Source organism: Phaseolus vulgaris, chromosome 11 (assembly GCF_000499845.2).
Source record: "Phaseolus vulgaris cultivar G19833 chromosome 11, P. vulgaris v2.0, whole genome shotgun sequence".
Classification (NCBI taxonomy): domain Eukaryota; kingdom Viridiplantae; phylum Streptophyta; class Magnoliopsida; order Fabales; family Fabaceae; genus Phaseolus; species Phaseolus vulgaris.
The window spans coordinates 15,988,543-16,010,508 of record NC_023749.2 but is presented as its reverse complement, the minus strand read 5'-3'; the positions used below and the strand labels follow the sequence as shown (position 1 = coordinate 16,010,508).

General features: G+C 47.0%; 2 protein-coding genes across 2 annotated transcripts; both read right to left on the bottom strand.

The window, feature by feature from the left end:
• Window positions 1–1,385: 1,385 nt before the first annotated feature.
• Window positions 1,386–1,904, bottom strand: LOC137835290 (proline-rich receptor-like protein kinase PERK8). The gene has a single exon (XM_068643739.1). The coding sequence runs from the start codon at window positions 1,902–1,904 to the stop codon at window positions 1,386–1,388; it is 519 nt and encodes a 172-aa protein (XP_068499840.1).
• A 3,430-nt stretch (window positions 1,905–5,334) lies between these two features.
• Window positions 5,335–6,012, bottom strand: LOC137835283 (uncharacterized). Its single transcript, XM_068643729.1, has one exon. The coding sequence runs from the start codon at window positions 6,010–6,012 to the stop codon at window positions 5,335–5,337; it is 678 nt and encodes a 225-aa protein (XP_068499830.1).
• Window positions 6,013–21,966: the final 15,954 nt, after the last annotated feature.

The window sequence follows — 21,966 nt, the reverse complement described above, 5'->3', positions numbered from 1 at the left end:
TGTATTGGAACTTGTATAGGTCTAGAATACAAGTATGAACTCAATTCTAAAAAGAAAAAGCACAAAGGATCAATATCAATTCAGAAAAAATTATATGACACTAAAGCAAGAAACAATCAACAAGCAATAAAAGTACTACTAGAAGTAATGACAATTATGGAATAACATGACTAAGACAAAACTTGACATGATTCAAAAAGGAAAATACTCAAACATATGATAGGCAAAAGAATTAAAACAGCAAGCAAACTCAAAATAAGCCTAAAACAGAAACTTAAATTGCAAGAAAATAAAAGAGCTCTTGAAATAAAGTGCTACACAACTCAAAAATTAAACAAGAACACACCTAAACTCATGATGTCATTCCACTAGCACAATTAGAATGATTCTTGACATTCTTAGGAATCATCGAGTTGGTTATGAGATAGGCACTTTATCATAGAAATGGATCAAGGTTCTATGAACAAGAACTCACCAAAACTAGTGCCAAAACACAAACTCATATGGAAGTTCCAATTATAGTCAAATTGAACCGAACAAAAAGGCACAAAAGCTAAGAAAACTGAAATAGAATGCTGGAAATTAAAATGTACCGAACTAAAAACTGGAAAATGAAGAAGAAAGATGAAGAACAACAAAGAACAACAAAAGAACCGAAGCAACACAATTAAAATCTGAAACTGCCGAACCAAAAACAACAAGGAAACAAGCTAAGACAAGGAAATAACAAAAGAAGAAAGGAAGGAGAAGAGAGTGCTCATGTAGATGGATGTATGGTTGAATGATCACGCCACTAGAAGGATGGTTGCTCCTAGATGAGTGTGCTGCCGCCACTTGAGGACACCATGGATCCTTCAAGATAAGACTAGAGAAGAAGGCTCAAAAGCTCTCCAATTGCTCACTCAAAATTTGAGTATAGTTTCTTTACTCTAAATTCCAATCTGAATTTTACAAAGGGAGCACCTCTATTTATAGCCTAAGGTGCTGAAATGCAAGCTACACAAATTCAAAATTCCCCCCCTAAACATGTTCTAGAACCGGCGCCCAAATACAAGGCATGAGGAAGGTGTGACCTCTTCCTTCACTTTGGCACCTCCTATTCTACTCCTACACCTATCTACTAACGCACCCCCCCTCCTAAAGCTCCTAACTAAAGCCTAAAAGATGCTATAACAAAAGAGGTTTCTAATGTTTCCCTCTAAGAACCTTCAACCAAAGAAATTACAAAAAGAGAAAATAAATGTCCCCTAGCTCCTAAAGCTTTGAACATGCTTCTTGTAAGCCTTTGAGGTGGGCTTTGACATCCATGGGCGTCCTCCATTTGTGCCTCTACCTCTTCTTGATCTTGTTGATTGGCCTCCATGTCCTCTTGAGCTTGATCTCCATCACATAGACTCCACCACCCCTTCATCTTGGATTGATTGGCATGGGGGAGATGTGGCGCTAGGGGGATTGTCCCTCATGGATCCACCATGTGGAGGTGTAGGAGAGCGCGAGGGGACGACCCGATTAGTCCTCCTTCTTTTGTAGGCAGGCCCCACATTCGAGTCGTCGTCCTCGGATGAAACAGTGAGCACCCTCTTGCCTTTGTCAAGAGGGGCAGCGGAAGGGACGCTAGCTGCAGCCAGAGGGACTGCAACAATGGGAGGAGGTGAGGTAGGTGTTTGAAGTGATGGAGGAGAGTGGGGTGTTTGGGCTATGGAAGGTGTTTCTGATGTGAGGGGGGAGTTTAGTGTTTGGTGGGAATGTGGAGAATCGGGTGTTTCGGTGGAATGAGATGGTAGTGATGATGCCGGTGGATTGGACTTAAGGGGAGAGGTGCTGGAGGCGCCGCCCTTTGCAGGCTGCGCGCCAAGGCGAGCCTTGAAAGACCTAGCCAATTCAGCCCTTGTTGCAGAATCCATCACCGATGCTGCCCTAAGGCAAACAAGCAACAAAGGTTAGTTAGGGGGGAAGTATCAAATGTATATGGCGATACATAAAAGCATGGAATCAATATTTGAACTCAGAACCAGGCACATGATTCAATTCTACTACCAAAGTAAATTTACAAAGCGGACAAACATTGATCACAATAATTGGAGAGAAGCACAACTAAGAATCAGATATGAAGAAAACAAGTAAAGGACGAGACTCCCTATCAAAGTATGCAGAGAGGGTGTTGGCCTTAAATTCGCGAGAAATTAATGTTGGGGTGTGGAAGACGACTTTCAAGCCAGCCAACGCCACACAGACCTCCCTGTCAGCAGAGGCCAACTCATCTAGAGACTTAGGTTTGATGGGATTGGGTTTCTCCGTCCAATATAAGGGAAAGCCATCCAGGGCTGTAGGATCGTGCTTGGCGCAACACACCCTGAAAAAGTTGCCCTTCCAACCTTTGAAGGAGTTTTGGAAGAGGGTGAAGAGGATCCTGCTAGCGACCCCGGAAAAGCTCACCCAGAGACTTTTCCCTTGCTTTTTTACTTCAAAGAAGTGGAGGAAAACATCCACTGATGGTGGGATGCCCAGGTACTCACACAAGATTTGGAAGGCCCTTACGAAGGCCCAGCTGTTCGGATGTAGTTGGGCAGGGGCTACGTTGACCTCTGTGAGCAGCTCCCTCTCGAAGGGTGTGAATGGGCGACGCAGACCAATGCATTTGAATACCGCTTGGTAGAGGAAAAAGAAAGGCTTTCCCCCATTGGACCTGTCGTCCACACAAACTGGCTCCCCAGGGGTGCCATGGCGAATAGAGATATGAGAATCGTGTTTTTTGTAGAAGGAGTTAAAGTTGTACAACCGCAAGTCACCCAGGTGATTCTCTACGTCTTCAACAGTGGTCAGTTTGGTGCATTTGTTCAATAGCTCTTCGGAAGCCCATGAATAGAGGGCCTTGTAGTGAGCACTTGGGGGAGGGGGATTGGGTGTTATTTTTGTTCGCGCCATGGATGGATGAAGAGCTGAAGAAAGAAGAAAAGGAAAAGGTTCAGCAAAGAGGGCTCGAAGAAGCAAAGGGGGAAGAAAACCCTACCCACGCGGAAAGGAAAAGAACCGGGAAAAAAACGAAGAAAACAAGTAAAACACAGAAATCCAGAGAATATAAACAATCCCAGGCAGTTACAAGGGCAATACAGTAGAGAGAAGGAGTCATCGAAGAAGAAAAACCGTACCTTTGAGTGATCGGGTTAATGAAGGGTGGGGTGCGAAGAAAGAATGCAGAGAAAGTTTCGGAGAAGAAGGTGAACAATATGAGAGAAATGAGAAGTGATGAAACAGTGCTCTAAGCGCACATTTTTTTGAAAGGTTATAACGTTAACTCGAAGAAGCGCTAGCGACACGCACCCTCAGCCATTGGATGGCACACGTGTCGAAGGATTAAGCGCTAACTTGAAGCGCAAAGGGCACCAAGCGCTGGCCGTGCGATTGAGCCACGTGTGAAGAGATGAGGGCATGACCCAAAGCGTCAACTTTCTAGCTCAGAAAAGGTCACATCGTCAGAACACTCGAAGGCATGTCACATCCGCCATACAAAGCATGTCACGTCAGCTGATCAGAGAATGACACGTCATCAGAATGCCACGTGGACAATAGGGCGAAACCTTAGTCTTTTCTCTGAAAACAAGTTATTAGCTCAAGACTGGGGGGCTTGTGTACCGTCCCTGGGCGTTGACCAAAGTCAACGCCAAAGTCAAAGTCAACATATGGTGGGATCGCTCGAGGGCCCCAAAGAAGGAAAGAAATTCAACAGGTTGACTGCTTGAGGCATCGCCAGGTTAGGACGTCGCCAGTAGGAGGCATCGCCTCGTTAAGGCGTCGCCTAAGAAAGGCGTCGCCAAATAAAGGCGTCGCCAAACAAAGGCGTTGCCAGGCTAAGGCGTCGCCAAGATAAAGACATAGCCAAGCTAAGGCATCGCAAGGAGGCCTCGCACCTCGAAAATTCAGAACAGTAACAAAGAGACGAGAAGGGTGGCTTCAAGGCCATAGTTCTAGTACCAGTAGGGAGTAACCTCATTCGTGAAGTACCCGCGCCACCTCAAGGAGACCCCCGGAGCAGATACGACCCATGAGAGGGTCAAGCTCAGGGGTGAACCAGGTGCATGGCGCAAGAGGAAGGTAGATACACTCCCGGGGAGAGTAACTAGAGGTTGGGGCGCGTGAGTTGGCACCCAGGAAGTCACCCCACGCGCCAGAAGCACTTCGAGGAAAGAGGGCTCACGCAATGGAATAACCCTAAGTTGGGTTGCGGCGCTGTGGGACCCGCTGCGCAGAATAACGATCAAGTCAGAAGAGCACGTGGCAATAAGCACGTGCTCATTAAATATTTCAGTGAAAGTTTGCCAAGGTACGCGTTAATTCAGTTAAGATTCGAACGTTCCAAGGAATATTTTTATACACTTTCAATGCGCTTTAACGCGTTTTAAACACGAGAGATGTATAAAAAGGGACCTTGGGGCATTTGAAAAGGGATCCGAGTTTTGACCTAATTCTCGCAGTTTTACACAGAGCACAAACCCTAGTTGTTTTCGTTGTGCACCCACTGTGAGCACAAGACGATTAGGGCAACACAGTTTGGTTATTCAGTATAGTTTTCGACCACCTTCAGAGGGTGTGTCACCTTTAATGTTTCTCGCTAGCTGACTTGATCGTCGGAGTACAAACGGTCGCGAGGGCGTCCCTTTGTTCACTTCTTTTCAGGTATCACAGACGGAGCATAACGAAGGTGCCCTAGCTCGCAAGGACAAGCCACGCGCAAAGACGACCCTGGTCAACCGGCGGGAACACAAACATTTGGTGCAGGGCAGTAAGTAGTCCGTAGACAGCTGCAACTGGTTGAAAGTCGTCCAGAACATCACATCAGCCGAGCTCCCTTGGTCCACGAGGACGCAGTGCACCTTCCTTCCTGTTGTGACTAGGGAAATTACTACTGGATCATTATCATGAGGCACGATGTCCTGGAGGTCGGCTTTGGTGAAGACAAGGTCGACATCGGGTATCTGGTCTACTTGTTGCACCTCCACCGCCATCACATCTCGTGCGTACTTCTTTTCTGGGAGGCAGTGCATCCTCCTCCGAGAATCCTCCTGAGATGGTGTTTACCTCCCCGTGGATAGGCACCTCGTGCCCCTGATCCACCTCTCAAGTCACCAACGTCTGGTCGTCCTGCTGCTCTTGAAGATAATCTTTTAAGAAACCGCTTTTCACCGGCTCAGGGACAGGAAATTGCGTATGTAGTGCCCATTTGCTTGGTGAAACTCGTACCAAGCGTTCTTGTTGGGCCCCATCTTCCTGTCGGTCTTTGCGCGTACCTTCAGTTTTGCCGGTGTTCGGAAGAGCGATCAATTCCTTGAGCTCCACTCAAAAGTTATGCTTCGGGGATGGGTCTCTTCGCGCGCGTGTTTCCATCTGGGTTCGCTCGTAGGGCTTTCCTGCCCCCTTTTTCTCTGTGGCCGCCTCGTGCACCCTCATAGGTGGAGGTCGTGTCGCTGCTCGAGGTCGGGTAGGACCGACAAGACCTTGTTTCTGTGTCACTCGATCATCTGCGGCGATGTGTGCTAGCTTACGACGTCTAATCTTTGTGAAGGTCTTTAGATAGAACCTTAGAAGTGACTCACTGAAAGGTCTCGACAGCATTCCCTTGACAAAGGCATGCACTATCATGGCCTCATCAGTGGGCTTCAATCTCACCACTTGGACCCCAAACCTGTTCAGGTAGTCCTTCATGGACTCCCCTTGGTACTGTTTGACGTCGAAAACATCATAAGAAAGTCGGGTGAGCGCCTTGTTAACAAGGTACTGTTCTCTAAACAGCGTTGCAAACTTGTCAAAGTTGGTGATGTGTTCGTTGGGAAGGCTAACGAACCGTTCTAACGCCGCGCCTGACAGTGTGCTCATAAGCATCTTGCAGTACACGACGTCAGATCCTCCTGTAAGCATCATCTGGGTGTGGAACGCCGGGAGATGGGCCTCTAGGTCCTCTACTCCTGTGAAGGAGATTTTCGGGCCGAGAGACGTTGTTGGCAACCCGACATTCATGATCGCTCGTGAGAACGGCATGGGACGTGGCTTAAGTGGTACGGGTGCGGCACGTTCGTTCGTCGCGCGCTCCCCTACTTGTTGTAAATCCCTACACAGTTCTTCATTAGCTTTGCGTAGTTCTGCATTGTCCACTCGTGATGCCGCCACTTTTTCTTAGAGTGCACGCATAGTGTCCAAGATTTGATGTGTGGTAACGTTGTCCCCTCCGGGGGGCACAATTCCTGCGGATCCAGCAGTTGCTTGCCCGTACTCCTCATATTGCTGGTAAAGACTCCTAACATGATTGCGGGTGGGACCTTGATTTAACGGGCCCCACGGTGGGCGCCAAATGTTCTTGCCGGTTGACTCCCTTCGCCGTTTGACTCCTAACAGGTGCTTTGGCCCTTTGATCTTTCCTGAGAATTGTGCCTTCTTGATCAAGAAACCTCTCACCTGCAAAGACAAAGGGGCGCCCTAGCGGCCGTTTGCACTTCGACGCTCAAGTTAGTATTAGGGCAAAGAAACACTGAGTGTGTATGTACCGCCCTGGTAGTCGGAAGTGATGACGTGGCATCCAGCTACAGTATAGGCGTGTTGACAAGGCGCCAGGTTGGCAGAAGGGAAGGAAGTCGGGGGTCTCGTGAAGTCGCCAGTTATTAAGTTGGCATGTTCCAATCTCCAGCATACCAGAACCGGCGATCACCGGGTTAAAGATGAAGTCGCCAGATGTAAACTCAGGCGACCAAGTGATTGGAGATCGCCAGAGCAAGCACATCGCCAGAGATGAAGGTGGTGCAGATTATGAAGGCGGCCGGCGAGACCACAGGGAAGGTGTACGAAGGCGCCCTAACTCGCCAGTTCCAGTAGAGATCACACTCCCAAGTTAGCTATGCACTGGGCAGTACCATGCATAAGTAACTTAGCCAAAAGAGAGTCAGAATCAGCGCTCAAGTCAAGGAGGCTCCAGATGATGGCACGTGTACGACTGGATGCGAGCCACGTGTCCAGCTGCGTAACTGCCAGGAGAGAGAAAGTGGCCAGGTATTTAAGGGTTTCCCAATGAACTTTCGAGGTACGCACGTTCAGATTATACTCTTTACGCTTACGAGTTCTTGAGCATACTGTGAGAGAGAACATTGCACGGTTCCTTGAGAGTTCTTGAGTGTTATTGCTCTTAGTATTTGGTGGTTCGGTCACTGACTTGGGCGTTGGAGTGCGATCGGTCGCAGCGGCGCCGCTCTGTTCTTTTGCAGGTTCTTGAGGTGGATCGCGACGAAGGACGGAGGTAGAAGCGGTGCACACGTCGATCCAAGTTTGACGAGGCAAGTTCCAACGTTCTGGTCAACAGGCAGGATCATCAGGCGCCCACCGTGGGGCCGTGTAAAACCTGTTCCCATCCACAACGTGAGTTCTTGAAGGTTTTCGTAGTTTTCTGCGTGGTTGTGTGCTGGTGCAACCACTGTCCGCTGTTCATTTGAGATTTGTTCGGTGATTTCGCGTTTTCCACCGTTCGTTCGGGTTTTTGTTCGGTGAAGTGAGGTTTTCTGCTGTTTACGCGAGATTTATTCGGTGAAGTTTGAGTTCTTTGGCTCGTTGTGTTATCCGTAGGAGAAGCGGTGGTTTCTGGTGGAGTTGCAGGTTTCTTTGGAGGTTTTGCGGTGTTCTTGAGTTTTCTTGTGGAGTTTGGCGCAGTTTTTACCGATTGATTGCTGAATCGATCGTAGCTTAAGTAAGTGTTGTTCGCTGCATTCTGTGATTCGTCAAGTTTCATGAGAAAAATGAGAAGCAATCGTTCAAGTCCAGTTGCGCCCGTCGCTGCTGAAGGCGCCGCCGCCATGACCATGGCGCAGATGGCAGAGATTATGCGCTCGTCGCAGGCGACTGTGGAAGCCTCGCGCATAGAACAGGCGAGAATGCATGAGGACCTGGCCGCCTCTCGCGCCAGAAATGATGAGCTTAGCAAGGTGACTGAGGAGCTGCGTCAAGCTCTTCAGGAGCAGCAAGGGCGTCCTGTAGCTGAAGAGGTCGCGCCGTCGACGCCGCCTCGTGTGTTCCCCATGCCTTTCGTTCAGGCGATTACTGACACGCCTATTCCTACGAGTGTGGTACTTGTCAAGGCCGTTTTTACCGGCGTGGAGGATCCAGAGGCTCATCTCACCACGTTCCATACGCAGATGATGCTGTCAGGGAGATCAGACGCCGTGTATTGCAAGATGTTCGTGAGCACGCTCCAGGGAACGGCGCTGGAATGGTTTGTGAGCCTGCCTAACGGTCACATTACCAATTTCCAACAGTTCTCGAAGATTTTCGTCGAGCAGTACATCGTGAATAAGGCACCGCCCAGGGTGTCTTACGACCTGTTTGATATAAGGCAGTACCAGGGAGAGTCCCTCAGGGACTACTTGAATCGCTTTGGGGCGCAGATGGTCAGATCGCCGGCTAAAGATGAGGAAATGCTGGTATATGCATTTAAGAAGGGTGTGCTGCCAGGACCATTCTGCGAGGCGCTGATTAGGGCTCACCCCGCCACGTTTGCTGAGGTTAGGCGACTTGCGGTGGCCCACATCGCCGATGAAAGTGAAGTCGCTGAGAAAAGAGGAAGCGTGGCCCCCACTAGGCCACGCGCCCAGACCAGGATCCAGCCACAGAGGGTGCTGGAGACAGCGGCGGCCAGGAGGGATCAGAGGACTCGCCATCCCTATGATCCAAGGAAGAACAAGGGCAGGGGCCAAGGACGCCAGCAACCAACACGCCGGGAATACAATCGCCCGCCTAAGCACAAGTTTGTCATGGGATTGGCGGACCTGATCGCCATTCCCAATATATCTGCTAGGTTGAAGGCGCCAGAAAAGGTGGGCGACAAGGTGCTGGAACCAAAGCCAGACGCCTGGTGTGAGTTTCACCAGGGCTTTGGCCATACAGTGGACTCGTGCTTGGCATTAGGGTATCAGCTCGATGATCTGGTTAAGAGCGGGTTCCTAAACGACTATTTGCTGGATAGAAGTTCGGGGGGCGCGTCGAGCTCCCAACCAGCAGGTGCTGAGGTTCAGCAGCACGAGATGCCTACGCACGGAGAAATCCACACCATTGCAGGGGGTTTCTCAGGAGGTGGATGCACCGCATCACAGTGGAAGAGGTACGCGAGGTCTGTGATGACGGTGGATATGTTTGAAGACCACTCGCCGGAAGTGGATATTACCTTCACCAAGCAAGATCTTAGGGATGTTGTGCCTCATGACAACGATCCCATAGTAATTTCGTTGATAACAGCGGGAAGAAAGGTCCACAGGGTGCTGGTGGACCAAGGAAGCTCGGCAGACGTGATGTTTTGGCCGACTTTCACGCAGTTGGAGCTGCCCCTTGACCAGCTGAGGCCCTATGGAGGGTGTTTGTATGGTTTCGCTGGTGACCAGGTGGAGGTCAGGGGGTACATAGAGTTGAGGACAACGTTTACAGATGTGGCGGGTTCAAGAACGGGAAAAATCAAATATCTTGTTGTAAACGCTCCTTCAGCATACAACATCCTATTGGGAAGACCCACGCTCAACAGGATAGGTGCCATACCGTCGACCCGGCACATGAAGGTGAATTTGCCGTCCATGGAGGGGGTGGTTATCACCATCAAATCCGATCAGAAGGAAGCGAAGAAGTGCTATGAGAATAGCCTGAAAAACAAGAGATCGGTGAGTTACGTAACAACCACCCCACCTCCTGGTGTGAAGCCCAGATCGACGGTAACAGAAGAGACCACCGGAAGGGACGTGGAGATGGTGGACGCCGAGCTTGGGGAGGGGAACGCTGGTCTGGAGGAGGAAGAGGCAAGGAATCGCCCTGAGGAAGCGAGAGAACTGGGAATCGCCAGGGCGGTGATCGCCAGAGAAACCAGACCAAAACCCGTCGAGCAGTGGCTCGAGAGAGAAATCGGGGGAAAGATCTTCAAGCTGGGTAGATCCCTGGAGGTTGAGCTCCAGGACCAGATCGCCAAGGTGATTGAGCGGCATCTGGACGCGTTTGCATGGTCCGCTTCAGACATGCCCGAGATCGATCCCGACTTCTTGTGCCATCATCTGGCGATGGATAACTTGGTAAGACCAGTGCGACAAAGAAGAAGAAAGTTCAACGAGGAGAGGAGGCAGGCGATTAGGGACGAAACACAGAAACTCCTCGCTGCAGGCCACATCAGGGAAGTCCAGTACCTTGAATGGCTGGCAAATGTCGTGCTGGTGAAGAAGACTAATGGGAAATGGCGCATGCGCGTCGATTTCACCGATCTGAATAAAGCTTGTCCGAAGCACTCATATCCTTTGATGGAGGAGGGCCCAAGCTCACCACACGATGAAAGCCAAGCCTCCAAGACTAGATGGTCTAGCCTATGATGAGGAGCGTCTAGACTCAAAAAGGAGCGTCTAGCCCATGAAGAGGAGCGTCTAGGCCATGATGAGGAGCGGCTACATAAGGAGCGTCTAGGCCATGATGAGGATTCCTTCTAGACCGTCTAGCTTCACATACACATGGGTCAAAGCTACGGTTTTGGGAAGAGAAGACCTTTGTAATTGTTACATAAAGGCCCATTAGGGGTGCTTAGTAATTAGAGTAGTGTAGAAAGCATATTTGTGTGAACATTCTAGAAAGACCATGGAGGGGGGGGGTGAGCATAAAAACTAGACACACCCCTCCCCATGTGCTCATTTGTGCACCCATGTGCCATGTGCACTCATGTGCTTCACATTTACATTTCATTTGGCTAGCATTAGGGTTGCATTATGGTCCTCCTTAGCCTATAAAAGGAGGAGCCTACACCTTGTATTTTCAAGTTTATTGTGAGTAAAGTTATGCTGCCCATTTGTGCTCAACTTTGCTTCTCCCTAGAATCCTAGGCTCTAAACTTCAATTCCTTCATCTTTTCCCTTGAGCTGGCCGAACCACTCAATACCCATACCTATCATGCACCTACAAGATCAACACCACTCTTAGGAGGATCTTGCTCACTCTCATTCATTGCTTCCGCCCCATACTCTACATTGATTCAAGAAGAACTTCATGAAAATGCCATCATTTGGTATCATGAGCTTTGGTTCTTCAAGATGAGTAGCTCCTTGTCTTTTCAATTTTAGTTCTTCTTTATTTCATATTGTCATTTACTTTCCTTACTTGTCTTGCTGTTTTTTACATTTTAATTTGTTCTTGGTGTGCTTTGTGGAAGATCCAACCGAAGCACTCTTGTTCACTTGATCTTGAACAAGTTCTTGTGCAATTTGTGATAGGATTCCATACACCGTTGTGTTGCTATTTTCTTTTAGGCTTCGAGTCTTTATTGCTTTCATTATTTTGGTTCATATTATGCTTTGAGTCTTTAATTTTCTGAATCTATACATGTTATGTCAAGTCATGTTCATCCATATTGTCAACAATTCATAGTAGTCCTTTTATTTGGCTTGATTGTTTCTTGATTTTGGGTCTCTTTATTTTGCTTGAATCTGCTGTTCTTTGCTCCTTTGGTGCCTTTTTAATTTTTAGTTTGAGTTCATATTGTGTTTAGATTCTACACAATTTTATTTCACAAATTTCCATTGTGTCTAAACTTTGGTATCTTGCTGTTTTTGTTTCCAGTTTTCAGATTCCCCTGTTTTCACCTTCTCTGTTTTGGCTGTTTTAACCCAGAAAAATATTTCCACCCATAGGAAAATTTTGATTCTCTGGAAAATTCAAGTTTAAAGTGTTATAGAAAAGACAAAAAAAGAATTAGGTCAAAAGAAGCAACAGAAAAAAAATGATAAATCTTTTAAGATCAGAGTGCAAATCTGAAGCGCTCCAGCTGGCATAACCGAACACCAATTTTGCAAAATTTATTAAAACAAAATGGTGCATCCGTTTTGAGTGATTCCAAAGCCAGATTTTAGATAAGATCCTGAGTATCTTGCATAACAAATTTCAGAGCCAAATTCTAAAAATACAGCTCAGCATTAATCGGGGAACAAACACGTTTTCTGGCCCACAACATTTTCCAGTGGTGCTGTTTTTTTTATTTGGTCATCTAATCTAGTGCTTTTCTTTAGGAATTCTTTTGTGTGCCAACCTTTAATTGAGTACCTTTATTTGTTTGCTTTACTTAATTGACTCTCTTTCTAGTTGTCACAATCTAAATCCTTTTGGTGGTACTGTTTTATTCAATTAAATTTGTTTCTTGCTTTTGTTCTTTGACCTCTAATTTGGGTGCTGGAATTTAATTCTTCTTTGGTGCTTATGTGAATGGGAACTTGATTTGGTTAAGGTTTAGCCCTTTTCTAGGTGCTGGAAATTGGAGAATTAAAGACCATCATTCTAAGGAGAAGACAAGGCCAAAGCCGAAACAAGCATTTTTTAAAACACTACAAACACTAGGAAGATCAACAAGCAAAGACAACAAAGAAGTGCACTAACCAAAAAGAGGATCAACAAAGGGAGTTCTCTTATTTCCTTTGCAACTTGGTTTATTGTTAATTACCTTGTTAATTACGTTTAGACGGTGAGTGTGTCTTCAAGGGCTCAAAGTGTCCAAGAAGCCTCACCTAGGGCCGAATAGTATAGCATTCTTGATTAGTAATTGTTACTTGTTTGTAATTGCTTTTCTTTTGCTTTCATAGCTACGTTTTGCATGTTTAATTTTGTTAATTGTTGGTGATTGTCTTTCTTTTTGCTTAGTAGTAACGCTTTGCATGCTTATTTTGTGTTAAACTGACTAGCTTTGTTAAATTAGTTAGCATACATTGTTTTCTTGCATTGAAAAAAAAAATTGATTTCTCAACTTATTTGTGTTCTAAGTGTTTCACTAAGAGAAAGTCTTGTGTGAAGATATTGGAGGATAGTTTTTGGCAAGGAAAAGGCTTGGTATTTAAGTAGTCCTTTGTGACTCACCTCCCTTACCTGGAAAACTACCTTCTTTAACTTTCCTAAACTTTCTCAAAGTAAAACACCTATATACACAAAGCTTTAGCCATGTCTTCTTCTTCTCATTCTACAAAGTCTATTGGAAGTGAATTAAAATCTTTAAAAACTCTTTTGAAAGAAGTTTCACAAACTGTGCAATCAATTGCATATAGACAATTGGAGAGTGAGACTAAACTTAATGTTTTGACTAAAGCAAAGGATGAGAAGTCTCACATTCTAAAAAAATTACCTTCTCATGCATATATCTCTAAAGATCATGATTCTTTTGGGGAGGGAAGCATTAGAGTAAATGATTATCATCAAGCACCCCCTAGAAGACATAGAGGAGATAGAAAAGAACAAGAAAACCCAAGAGAGGTTAGGGTAGACCAACCCCATTTCCATGGAAAAGAAAATATAGAAGCTTGCCTAGATTGGGAAATGAGGGTAGAAAAATTGTTTGCTTCCCATAAAGAAAGAAAGGAAAGAAAAATACAAAAGAAGAGAGGGGAAGTCGAAAGGGAAGCTAAAGAAAAAGAAGAAAAAGAAAAGCATGAGAAGACCCTTGAAGAACAAAAGGCGTGGGAGAAGAGTGTTCCTTCCCACAAGGTCATTCAACAAGACCAAAGATTTAAAAATACCTTTGAAAATATGTGTCTTGTTGAACAACCTCAAAGCCTTACCTTTTGTAAAGGAACACTTGCAAGCCTAAGTGAAAAAGAAGAGTCTTTAAAAGAAGCTTGCATAGATAAAAATGAAATAGATTATTTCTCATATGTGCTAGGATATCACCAAGTGAATGTCAAGTTTTTTATAAGCATCTACAAAAACAATTTTTTATGTGAAGTAGTGCCTAAAGAAACTTGTCATGTCTTATTGAGACAACCATTGCAAAGTGTACAAATCCTTATAAACAATGGTTGTCACAATGAGACTATCCTTACACATAAGAGAAAAAGTCTTCATGAAGGAGAACTCATGGGACAAATTAGAGTTGATAAAACTCTAGAGCTTTTAAAAGGAAAACTTTTGCCCCCCATGAGAAAAGAAGTTCAAAGACATTACCTTAGGTACAATTCTTGTTTTCAAAATACGCCCAAGGCAATGTCTCATAAACTCTATACTCCTTCACCTTTTGCAAATGATCCTTGGGAAGATATAAATTTCCTATTAAAACTCCCTAGGACAACAAAAGGTTGTGATTCAATCTTCATGGTTATGGATAAACTCTTCTCTAGAGAAGTGATACATCTTCATGGTTTATCTTCAAGCATAGTGTTGAATAGAGTTCCAAATTTCGCAAACCATGATTTGAGGATTTCCTTTGGAAAACTTGCAACTAAATTGCACACTTTAAATTCTTATCATCCTCAAACGCATGGTCAAAATATATTTGAAAATCTAGCTCTTTCTACTATGCCTAGAATAATCATGAAGTGCACACACAACTCTAGAGGTGAGCAAACATACCATAAAGTAGTTCACAAAACTACTTATATTTCTACTTTTAAAGTTATGTGTGGGTTCAATCATCTTTCTCCTTTTAAGTTGTTACCATCTTCTATAGGATTTATGCCTAAAGAGAAAGTAACCACAAATGAACCTTTTAAAATACATAAGATGATTAGAGACCACACACAACCTAGTAAAATTAATTTGCAAACTAACACCTATGCCTTATTTGATTATTTCTATAGGTGGACGTTTGATCCAGGAGGACAAGCTTTGGCGAAGCAAAAGGTTGCTATCCGAGATCAAGTCTGTAGATCTGAGGATAGATCTTTTCCCGAAGGAGGAGATGATGGACACCATCCAGCCACAACCATTCCCCTAGTTGAAGAAAAAGCTTTGGATTTGAGGAGAAATCCTTTTCAAGAGGGAGGGGATGATGGAGGAGGGCCCAAGCTCACCACACGATGAAAGCCAAGCCTCCAAGACTAGACGGTCTAGCCTATGATGAGGAGCGTCTAGACTAAAAAAGGAGCGTCTAGCCCATGAAGAGGAGCGTCTAGGCCATGATGAGGAGCGGCTACATAAGGAGCGTCTAGGCCATGATGAGGATTCCTTCTAGACCGTCTAGCTTCACATACACATGGGTCAAAGCTACGGTTTTGGGAAGAGAAGACCTTTGTAATTGTTACATAAAGGCCCATTAGGGGTGCTTAGTAATTAGAGTAGTGTAGAAAGCATATTTGTGTGAACATTCTAGAAAGACCATGGAGGGGGGGGTGAGCATAAAAACTAGACACACCCCTCCCCATGTGCTCATTTGTGCACCCATGTGCCATGTGCACCCATGTGCTTCACATTTACATTTCATTTGGCTAGCATTAGGGTTGCATTATGGTCCTCCTTAGCCTATAAAGGAGGAGCCTACACCTTGTATTTTCAAGTTTATTGTGAGTAAAGTTATGCTGCCCATTTGTGCTCAACTTTGCTTCTCCCTAGAATCATAGGCTCTAAACTTCAATTCCTTTATCTTTTCCCTTGAGCTGGCCGAACCACTCAATACCCATACCTATCATGCACCTACAAGATCAACACCACTCTTAGGAGGATCTTGCTCACTCTCATTCATTGCTTCCGCCCCATACTCTACATTGATTCAAGAAGAACTTCATGAAAATGCCATCATCCTTTGCCAAGCATAGACGCCCTGGTAGATTGTGCTGCAGGGTGCAAGTTGTTGAGCTTCCTGGATGCCTTCTCGGGGTATAATCAGATCAAGATGCATCCCATGGATGAAGAGAAGACAGCCTTCATGACGGAGAGATCGTGCTACTGCTACAAAGTGATGCCATTTGGGCTGAAGAACACGGGGTCCACGTACCAGAGGTTGATGGATCGAGTACTTGCACCGATGCTGGGAAGGAACGTGCAAGCGTACGTCGATGACATGGTCGTGACCTCGCCAGAGAAAAGCAAGCATGTTGCGGACTTGGAGGAGTTGTTCACGACGATCGCCAAGTTCAAATTGAAGTTGAATCCAGAGAAATGCATTTTCGGCGTGGAGGCTGGAAAGTTTTTGGGTTTCCTCTTAACTGAAAGAGGCATAGAGGCCAACCCTGATAAGTGTGCCGCCATCTTGGCGATGAGGAGCCCAGCTACGGTGAAGGAGGTTCAACAGCTAACAGGTCGGATGGCAGCCCTGTCTCGCTTCGTGTCAGCTAGCGGAGAAAAGGGCCATCCCTATTTTCAGTGCCTAAGGAGGAATAACAAGTTTGCTTGGACGAAGGAGTGCGAGGAAGCCTTCGTCAAGCTGAAGGAATATCTGGCGAGCCCGCCGGTTCTGTGTAAACCGCTGGTGGGAACCCCTCTCAGGTTGTATTTTGCAGTAACAGAGAGGGCGGTGAGTGCGGTGCTCGCCCAGGATCAAGATCAGGCTCAGAAGCCTATTTATTTTGTTAGTAAGGTGTTGCAGGGCCCCGAAACGAGATATCAGGCCCTGGAAAAGGCTGCGCTGGCTGTGGTATTTTCGGCGAGGAGGTTGCGCCACTATTTCCATAGCTTCACCATACTGGTGATGACTGACCTGCCCATCCAGAAGGTCTTGAAGAAGCCTGACGTTGCGGGAAGGATGGTGAAGTGGGCAGTAGAATTGTCAGAGTTTGATATTAAATATGAGCCTCGAGGCCCGATCAAGGGGCAAATCTTTGCGGATTTCGTTGTAGAGCTCTCATCTGAGGCGACACGAGTTGAAGGGGACGACTTCCGTTGGGTGCTTTCAGTGGATGGATCGTCGAACCAGCAGGGCAGCGGTGCTGGAGTCATTTTGGAAGGACCCAACGGCGTGCTGATCGAACAATCTTTGAGATTTGCCTTCAAAGCCAGTAACAATCAAGCAGAATATGAGGCGCTGATCGCCGGGATTTTGCTGGCCAAAGAGATGGGAGCGAGGGTGTTAAAGGCTAAGAGTGACTCGCTGCTAGTCACAGGGCAAGTAACAGGCGAGTTCCAGGCTAAAGATCCACAAATGGCGGCTTACCTGGAGTATGTGCAGGAATTGAAGAGTTCCTTTGCCTCCTTTGAAGTAGTGCATGTGCCCAGAGAGCAGAATGCCCGAGCTGACTTGCTAGCTAAGCTCGCCAGTTCAGGCAAGGGGGGTAGGCAGAGGACGGTGATTCAAGAAACTCTGAAGACGCCGAGAGCATTTGTAGCAGATCACCTGGTTCTTCAGATAAGCAAGTCGACGGAGAAAGCAGCGAGAAGTCATAAGTCCCTGACGCAAGAAACTTTGAGATCGCCGAGAATTAGAGCATGTCGAGGAGAGAAGGTGAACATGACGCAGGTCTACGCTATCCATGAGCCAGACACCTGGATAACACAATACAAGCGGTGCCTGGCAGATGGCCTTCTCCCACTGGATCCGACAGAGGCTAGGAAGGTAAATAAAAATTCTAGCAAGTACACATTGATTGATGGCGATCTGTACAGGTTTGGGTTCACTCACCCACTCCTGGAATGTATACATGGCGAGAAGTGCACGAGAATCATGGCAGAGCTCCACGAAGGAATATGCGGAAGCCACGTCGGGGGTCGAGCTCTGGCCGCAAGGACTCTGCGTGCAGGTTACTACTGGCCATCGATGAGAGAAGACTGCAAGAAGTATGCCCAATGTTGCAAACAATGCCAATAGCACGCCGATTGGCACAAGGCGCCTCCCGAGGAGTTGAAGTCGATCTACAGCCCTTGGCCGTTTCATACTTGGGGAATCGACATCCTAGGACCTTTCCCGCTGGAGATCAGGCAGATGAAGTACTTGGTGGTGGCGATTGAGTATTTGACCAAGTGGATCGAAGCAGAACCAGTGGCCCAGATCACCGCACACAAGATCGAAGGTTTCGTGTGGAAGAACATTGTGTGTCGATTTGGAGTGCCCAAGCGCCTGGTGTCGGACAATGGGACTCAGTTTGCAAGCCACCTGTTGAAGAAGCTGTGCGAAGGGGTGGGAATTCAACAAGTGTTTGCATCCGTCGAGCACCCTCAGACGAATGGCCAGGTGGAGTCAGCTAATCGGGTGTTGCTGAGAGGTTTGAAGAGAAGGCTAGAGAAAGCCAAAGGAAGCTGGGCTGAGGAGGTACCCCGCATAGTCTGGGCGTACCACACCACCGAGCAGTCAGGAACCCATGAGACCCCGTTCAGCTTGGTCTATGGGTGTGATGCAATGATTCCAGTAGAGATCCAGGAGAGCTCGCCGAGATTCCAGAACTTCGTAGAGGAAGACTCGAATGAAGAGAGAAGGCTGAACTTGGATCTACTGGATGAGGTCAGGGAAGAGGCGAGATTGAAGGCTGAAGCGGTGAAGAGAAGGATTGAACGAAGATACAACTCGAAGGTGATGCCGAGACAGTTCAGAGAAGGCGACCTGGTGATGAGGAAAGTCCACCAGTACGAGATGGAGAATAAACTGTCGCCCAAGTGGACGGGGCCGTTCAGAATAACCGAGGCGCTCGGGAACGGCGCCTACCGGTTAGAGACATTGGAAGGAGGGGCGATTCCTCGCACTTGGAACGCCACGCACCTGAAGTTGTATTACAGTTAAGAAGCTTTGTAAGTAAAGATAAACACGAAGTTACATTACTATGTTTCTGTTAAAACAGTTTAAAGGGGGCACTCTTTTTTCCCTAAGGAGGGTTTTTAACGAGGCCACCCAATAAAGAAGTTTTCAAAAAGTACAAGTTGTTTAGATTGCGTGCCTGTTGCTTTCAGAAAGTTTTGAAGAAAGACCTTGTCACTTATATGTGACTTAAGGCAAGTTAAAGATATATTGCATGCTTTCTAAAAAGTTTTAAGTCCTCATCGTCTTTCGGCGATCGGAGGCACCAGTAAAAGTTTTAAGTCCTCATCGTCTTTCGGGGATCGCAGGCACCAGTTAAAAGTTTTAAGTCCTCATCGTCTTTCGGCGATCGGAGGCACAAGTTAAAGTTTTAAGTCCTCATCGTCTTTCGGCGATCGGAGGCACAAGTTAAAGTTAAAGTCCTCATCGTCTTTCGGCGATCGGAGGCACCAGCTAAAAGACCTCAACACCCTCGCGCGTCCTGAGGCGAGTTAAAGACCTCCTCGCCGTCGGGCGAGTGCAGGCGAGGAAGAGCGAAAAGTCCTCAGTGTTTCTGGGGGCGAGAAGATGTAACCCCTGGGGCAATGTAGAGGCACCAGTGAAAAGTCCTCAGTGTTTCTGGGGGCGAGAAGATGTAACCCCCGGGGCAATGTAGAGGCAAGTAAAAGACCTTCTCGCCTATGAGCGAGTTCAGGCGAGCTAAAGACCTTCTCGCCGATGAGCGAGTTCAGGCAAGATAAAATCCTTCTCGCCTCGAACGAGTTCAGGTATGGTGTTAAGGGTGGACGAAGTTTGGAAAGTGGTTAAGGTAGGTTCGAAGAGAACGCCTAGCCACCCGGTCTTTTGTTCTGAAGATCAGGAAGGTAGAGAAGGATCCGAAAGGCGCCTCTACCCCAGATGAAGAACAATGGCCAAGGTATAAAGCCAGAAAGAAGCTGATATCGCCGAGAGTCTTTGGCGACCAGAAAAAGTTCAAACAGTGGCGGGAAAGTTAAAAACCCATTTTGATGAAGCAGATCGGGTAAAGCGATGTTTTAAGCCAATAGTTGAGTTAAAGTTCGTTGCTTGAAGAGTAATTTTGCGCTAAGGTTAATTGCCTTAAGATTACAAGTTGTTAAAGTGATTATTATTTGAAGTTAAAGTGGCTCGAAGCAGTCAAGTATAAGATCGTGCCTACGAAATTACTAAGTCTTTTCTCTGAAGTAAATTGCGCAAGGGAAGTTAAAGCAGACAAAGAAGTTGCAGGAAGAAATACAAAGACAATTTCATTAAGTAAATATCAGTTCGGGGTACATAAACAAAAAAAGAAAAAAAAAAAGTTCATTACAAAATACAAAGAGAAAGCATAAAGGTGGCGGATGGAGGAAATTGATCAGTCTTCAGCAGGAACCACCTTTCCATCCACCACCTCGTTGTTAAGGGACACCATGCTAAGATCCAGATCAGGGAACAAGCAGGCGAACTGTTCCCGTGCAGCCTCGAATCCAGCAGCCAGAATTTGGGCAGAACTCAGATTAAGCTCTTCAATCTGTTTCTTGAGTTCTTCAGTTTGTTCCTTCAGCCCCTTGTTCTGCTGCTCCAGCTCTTCAACTTGCTTCTTGAGTTTTTCGTTGGTTTCTTGAGCCTGGAGAAGGTCTTCAGCAACCTTCTTGGATTCTGCCTGCACTTGACCCAGTTCAGCAGCGATTTTTCCCTTCTCGGTGTTGGCTTCAGCAAGTTTCGCCATGGTGTCATCCCTTTCTTTCTCCACCTTTCCAAGGAAGACCTCCCGGTCGGCTGACCTTTCTTCCAGTTTCTTCACCTTGGCGGCGTCAGCTTTTATTGAGGCCTCTAGGTCAGCCACCTTAACGCGATAAGGTACAATCTTACTCTCCAGCTTGATTTTTTCTTGAGCCAAGAGTTGTACCTTATGGCAGAGGTCGGTAGCTTCCTTGCGCGCCAACCGGAGCTCAGTGCTCATCGCATCTTCTACTCGGGAGTGTTCAACCTCCGCGAGTGTCAGATTGAAGGACAACTTCTCCACCTCAACCCTCATAGTGCTATTCTCAGTTCGGAGGTTGAAGAGGTCGTCCTGGAGCTTCCTGGTAGAGCTCTCCACAGCTCTAGAGATAATGGTGGGGAAGTCTTCTGCCATCATCTTCAGTTTAGCAGAGAAAGGCTCCCACATCCTCTTAACCTCGATGGAGAGACCTGCCTGTGGAGGCGCCGGTTGGGCCTGTTGTTGGCTCTCGCCGCCACCTTCTTTAGTTGGTTGATCAGCAGGTGCTTCTTGGCGAGGTGGCGACGTCGGGGATTCAGTAATTAGAATTTGAGAATTATGAGCAACTTCATCCCCGATTGGAGCAGCGTCTGCGGCTGAGGCATTTGAAGGAGGACCCCCTCCAGCTGTTGCACAAGGCGTGGAGGCGCTCGGGGGGTCCTCCATGAAGTTTGGCTCGGGGGCCTCAACCGCAGGTGGCGCAGACGCCAGTGGAATTGCTTGGACTGGTGAGGCAGGAGATGGCGGAGGAGGCAATGTTGGAGGTGGAGCAGGCGTGGATGGCGGTGTTGATGTTGGAAAAGGGGGTGGAGCAGGTGGTGAAGAAGGTGCCACCCTCTTCCTCTTCGTGACAAGGCCATCTTCAGTTGCCTCGTCGCTTTCCTCCTCCTCCTCGTGGACTACTTGGAGAGTTTTCCTCTTGGGCCTCCTGAGGACAAGTTTTTTCCGTTGGTTGGCGGGTTGGGCCTCAGAGGAAGTTGGGCCCCTGGGTGGCGATCTGCCTTGAGCAGCGGCGATCTCCACCACAGAGTTTGGCACGGTTTGGGAACCCGATGCCAACCCGTGGGTTCGGGCGAGCGCCCTCAGTTCAGCGAGCTTGCCCTGGCCCAACATATTATCTGCATAGAGCAAAAATGCATGGGTTAGTTCAGAGAGAAAATAAATGCATAAGGCAATATGCAGCAAAGCAGATAAAGGGTGTAGAAAAATAAAACCAAAGTCTTGCGCACAACGCACAAGACGCCCAGAAACAGTTAACAGAAGTAGTATTAGAACAAGAACTTAAACATTCTAACCTATTCGAATTTCGAGTTGGTCCTCGAAGAACTCGAAGCAGATGAGTGTGGTGGTGAGGAAGGTGATGTTGGCGTCCGCCACACTCTTCCAGAAGAAACAGAGATCTCTGTCCAAAGCGCCCATGCTATCAGGACTTCGGGGTCTCCTGAAGCAGCTTTTGGACTCTTTGTTCCCCTTGTTTACCCAGTACAAGGGGAAACCGTCGAGCAAGGAAGCGTCCTTGTCGTTGGGGCGTACCTGGACGAACTTGCCCTTCCAGTCTTTATAGGATTGCTGGAAGATGGAGAGGATCGACCTCCCAGCAATCCCGTTCAAGCTAACCCACAGGCGATCTCCTGGGTGCTTGGCTTCAAAAAGGAACAAGAAGACATCCACAGATGCTGGCAACCCCAGGTGGTCGCACATGACTTGGAATGCCCGCACAAACGCCCAACTGTTGGGATGAAGCTGGGCG

What these genes read in the sequence shown, in the direction of transcription:
- LOC137835283 (XM_068643729.1), bottom strand. Translation starts at nt 6,012, where the DNA reads ATGAATGTCGGGTTGCCAACAACGTCTCTCGGCCCGAAAATCTCCTTC.
- LOC137835290 (XM_068643739.1), bottom strand. Translation starts at nt 1,904, where the DNA reads ATGGATTCTGCAACAAGGGCTGAATTGGCTAGGTCTTTCAAGGCTCGC.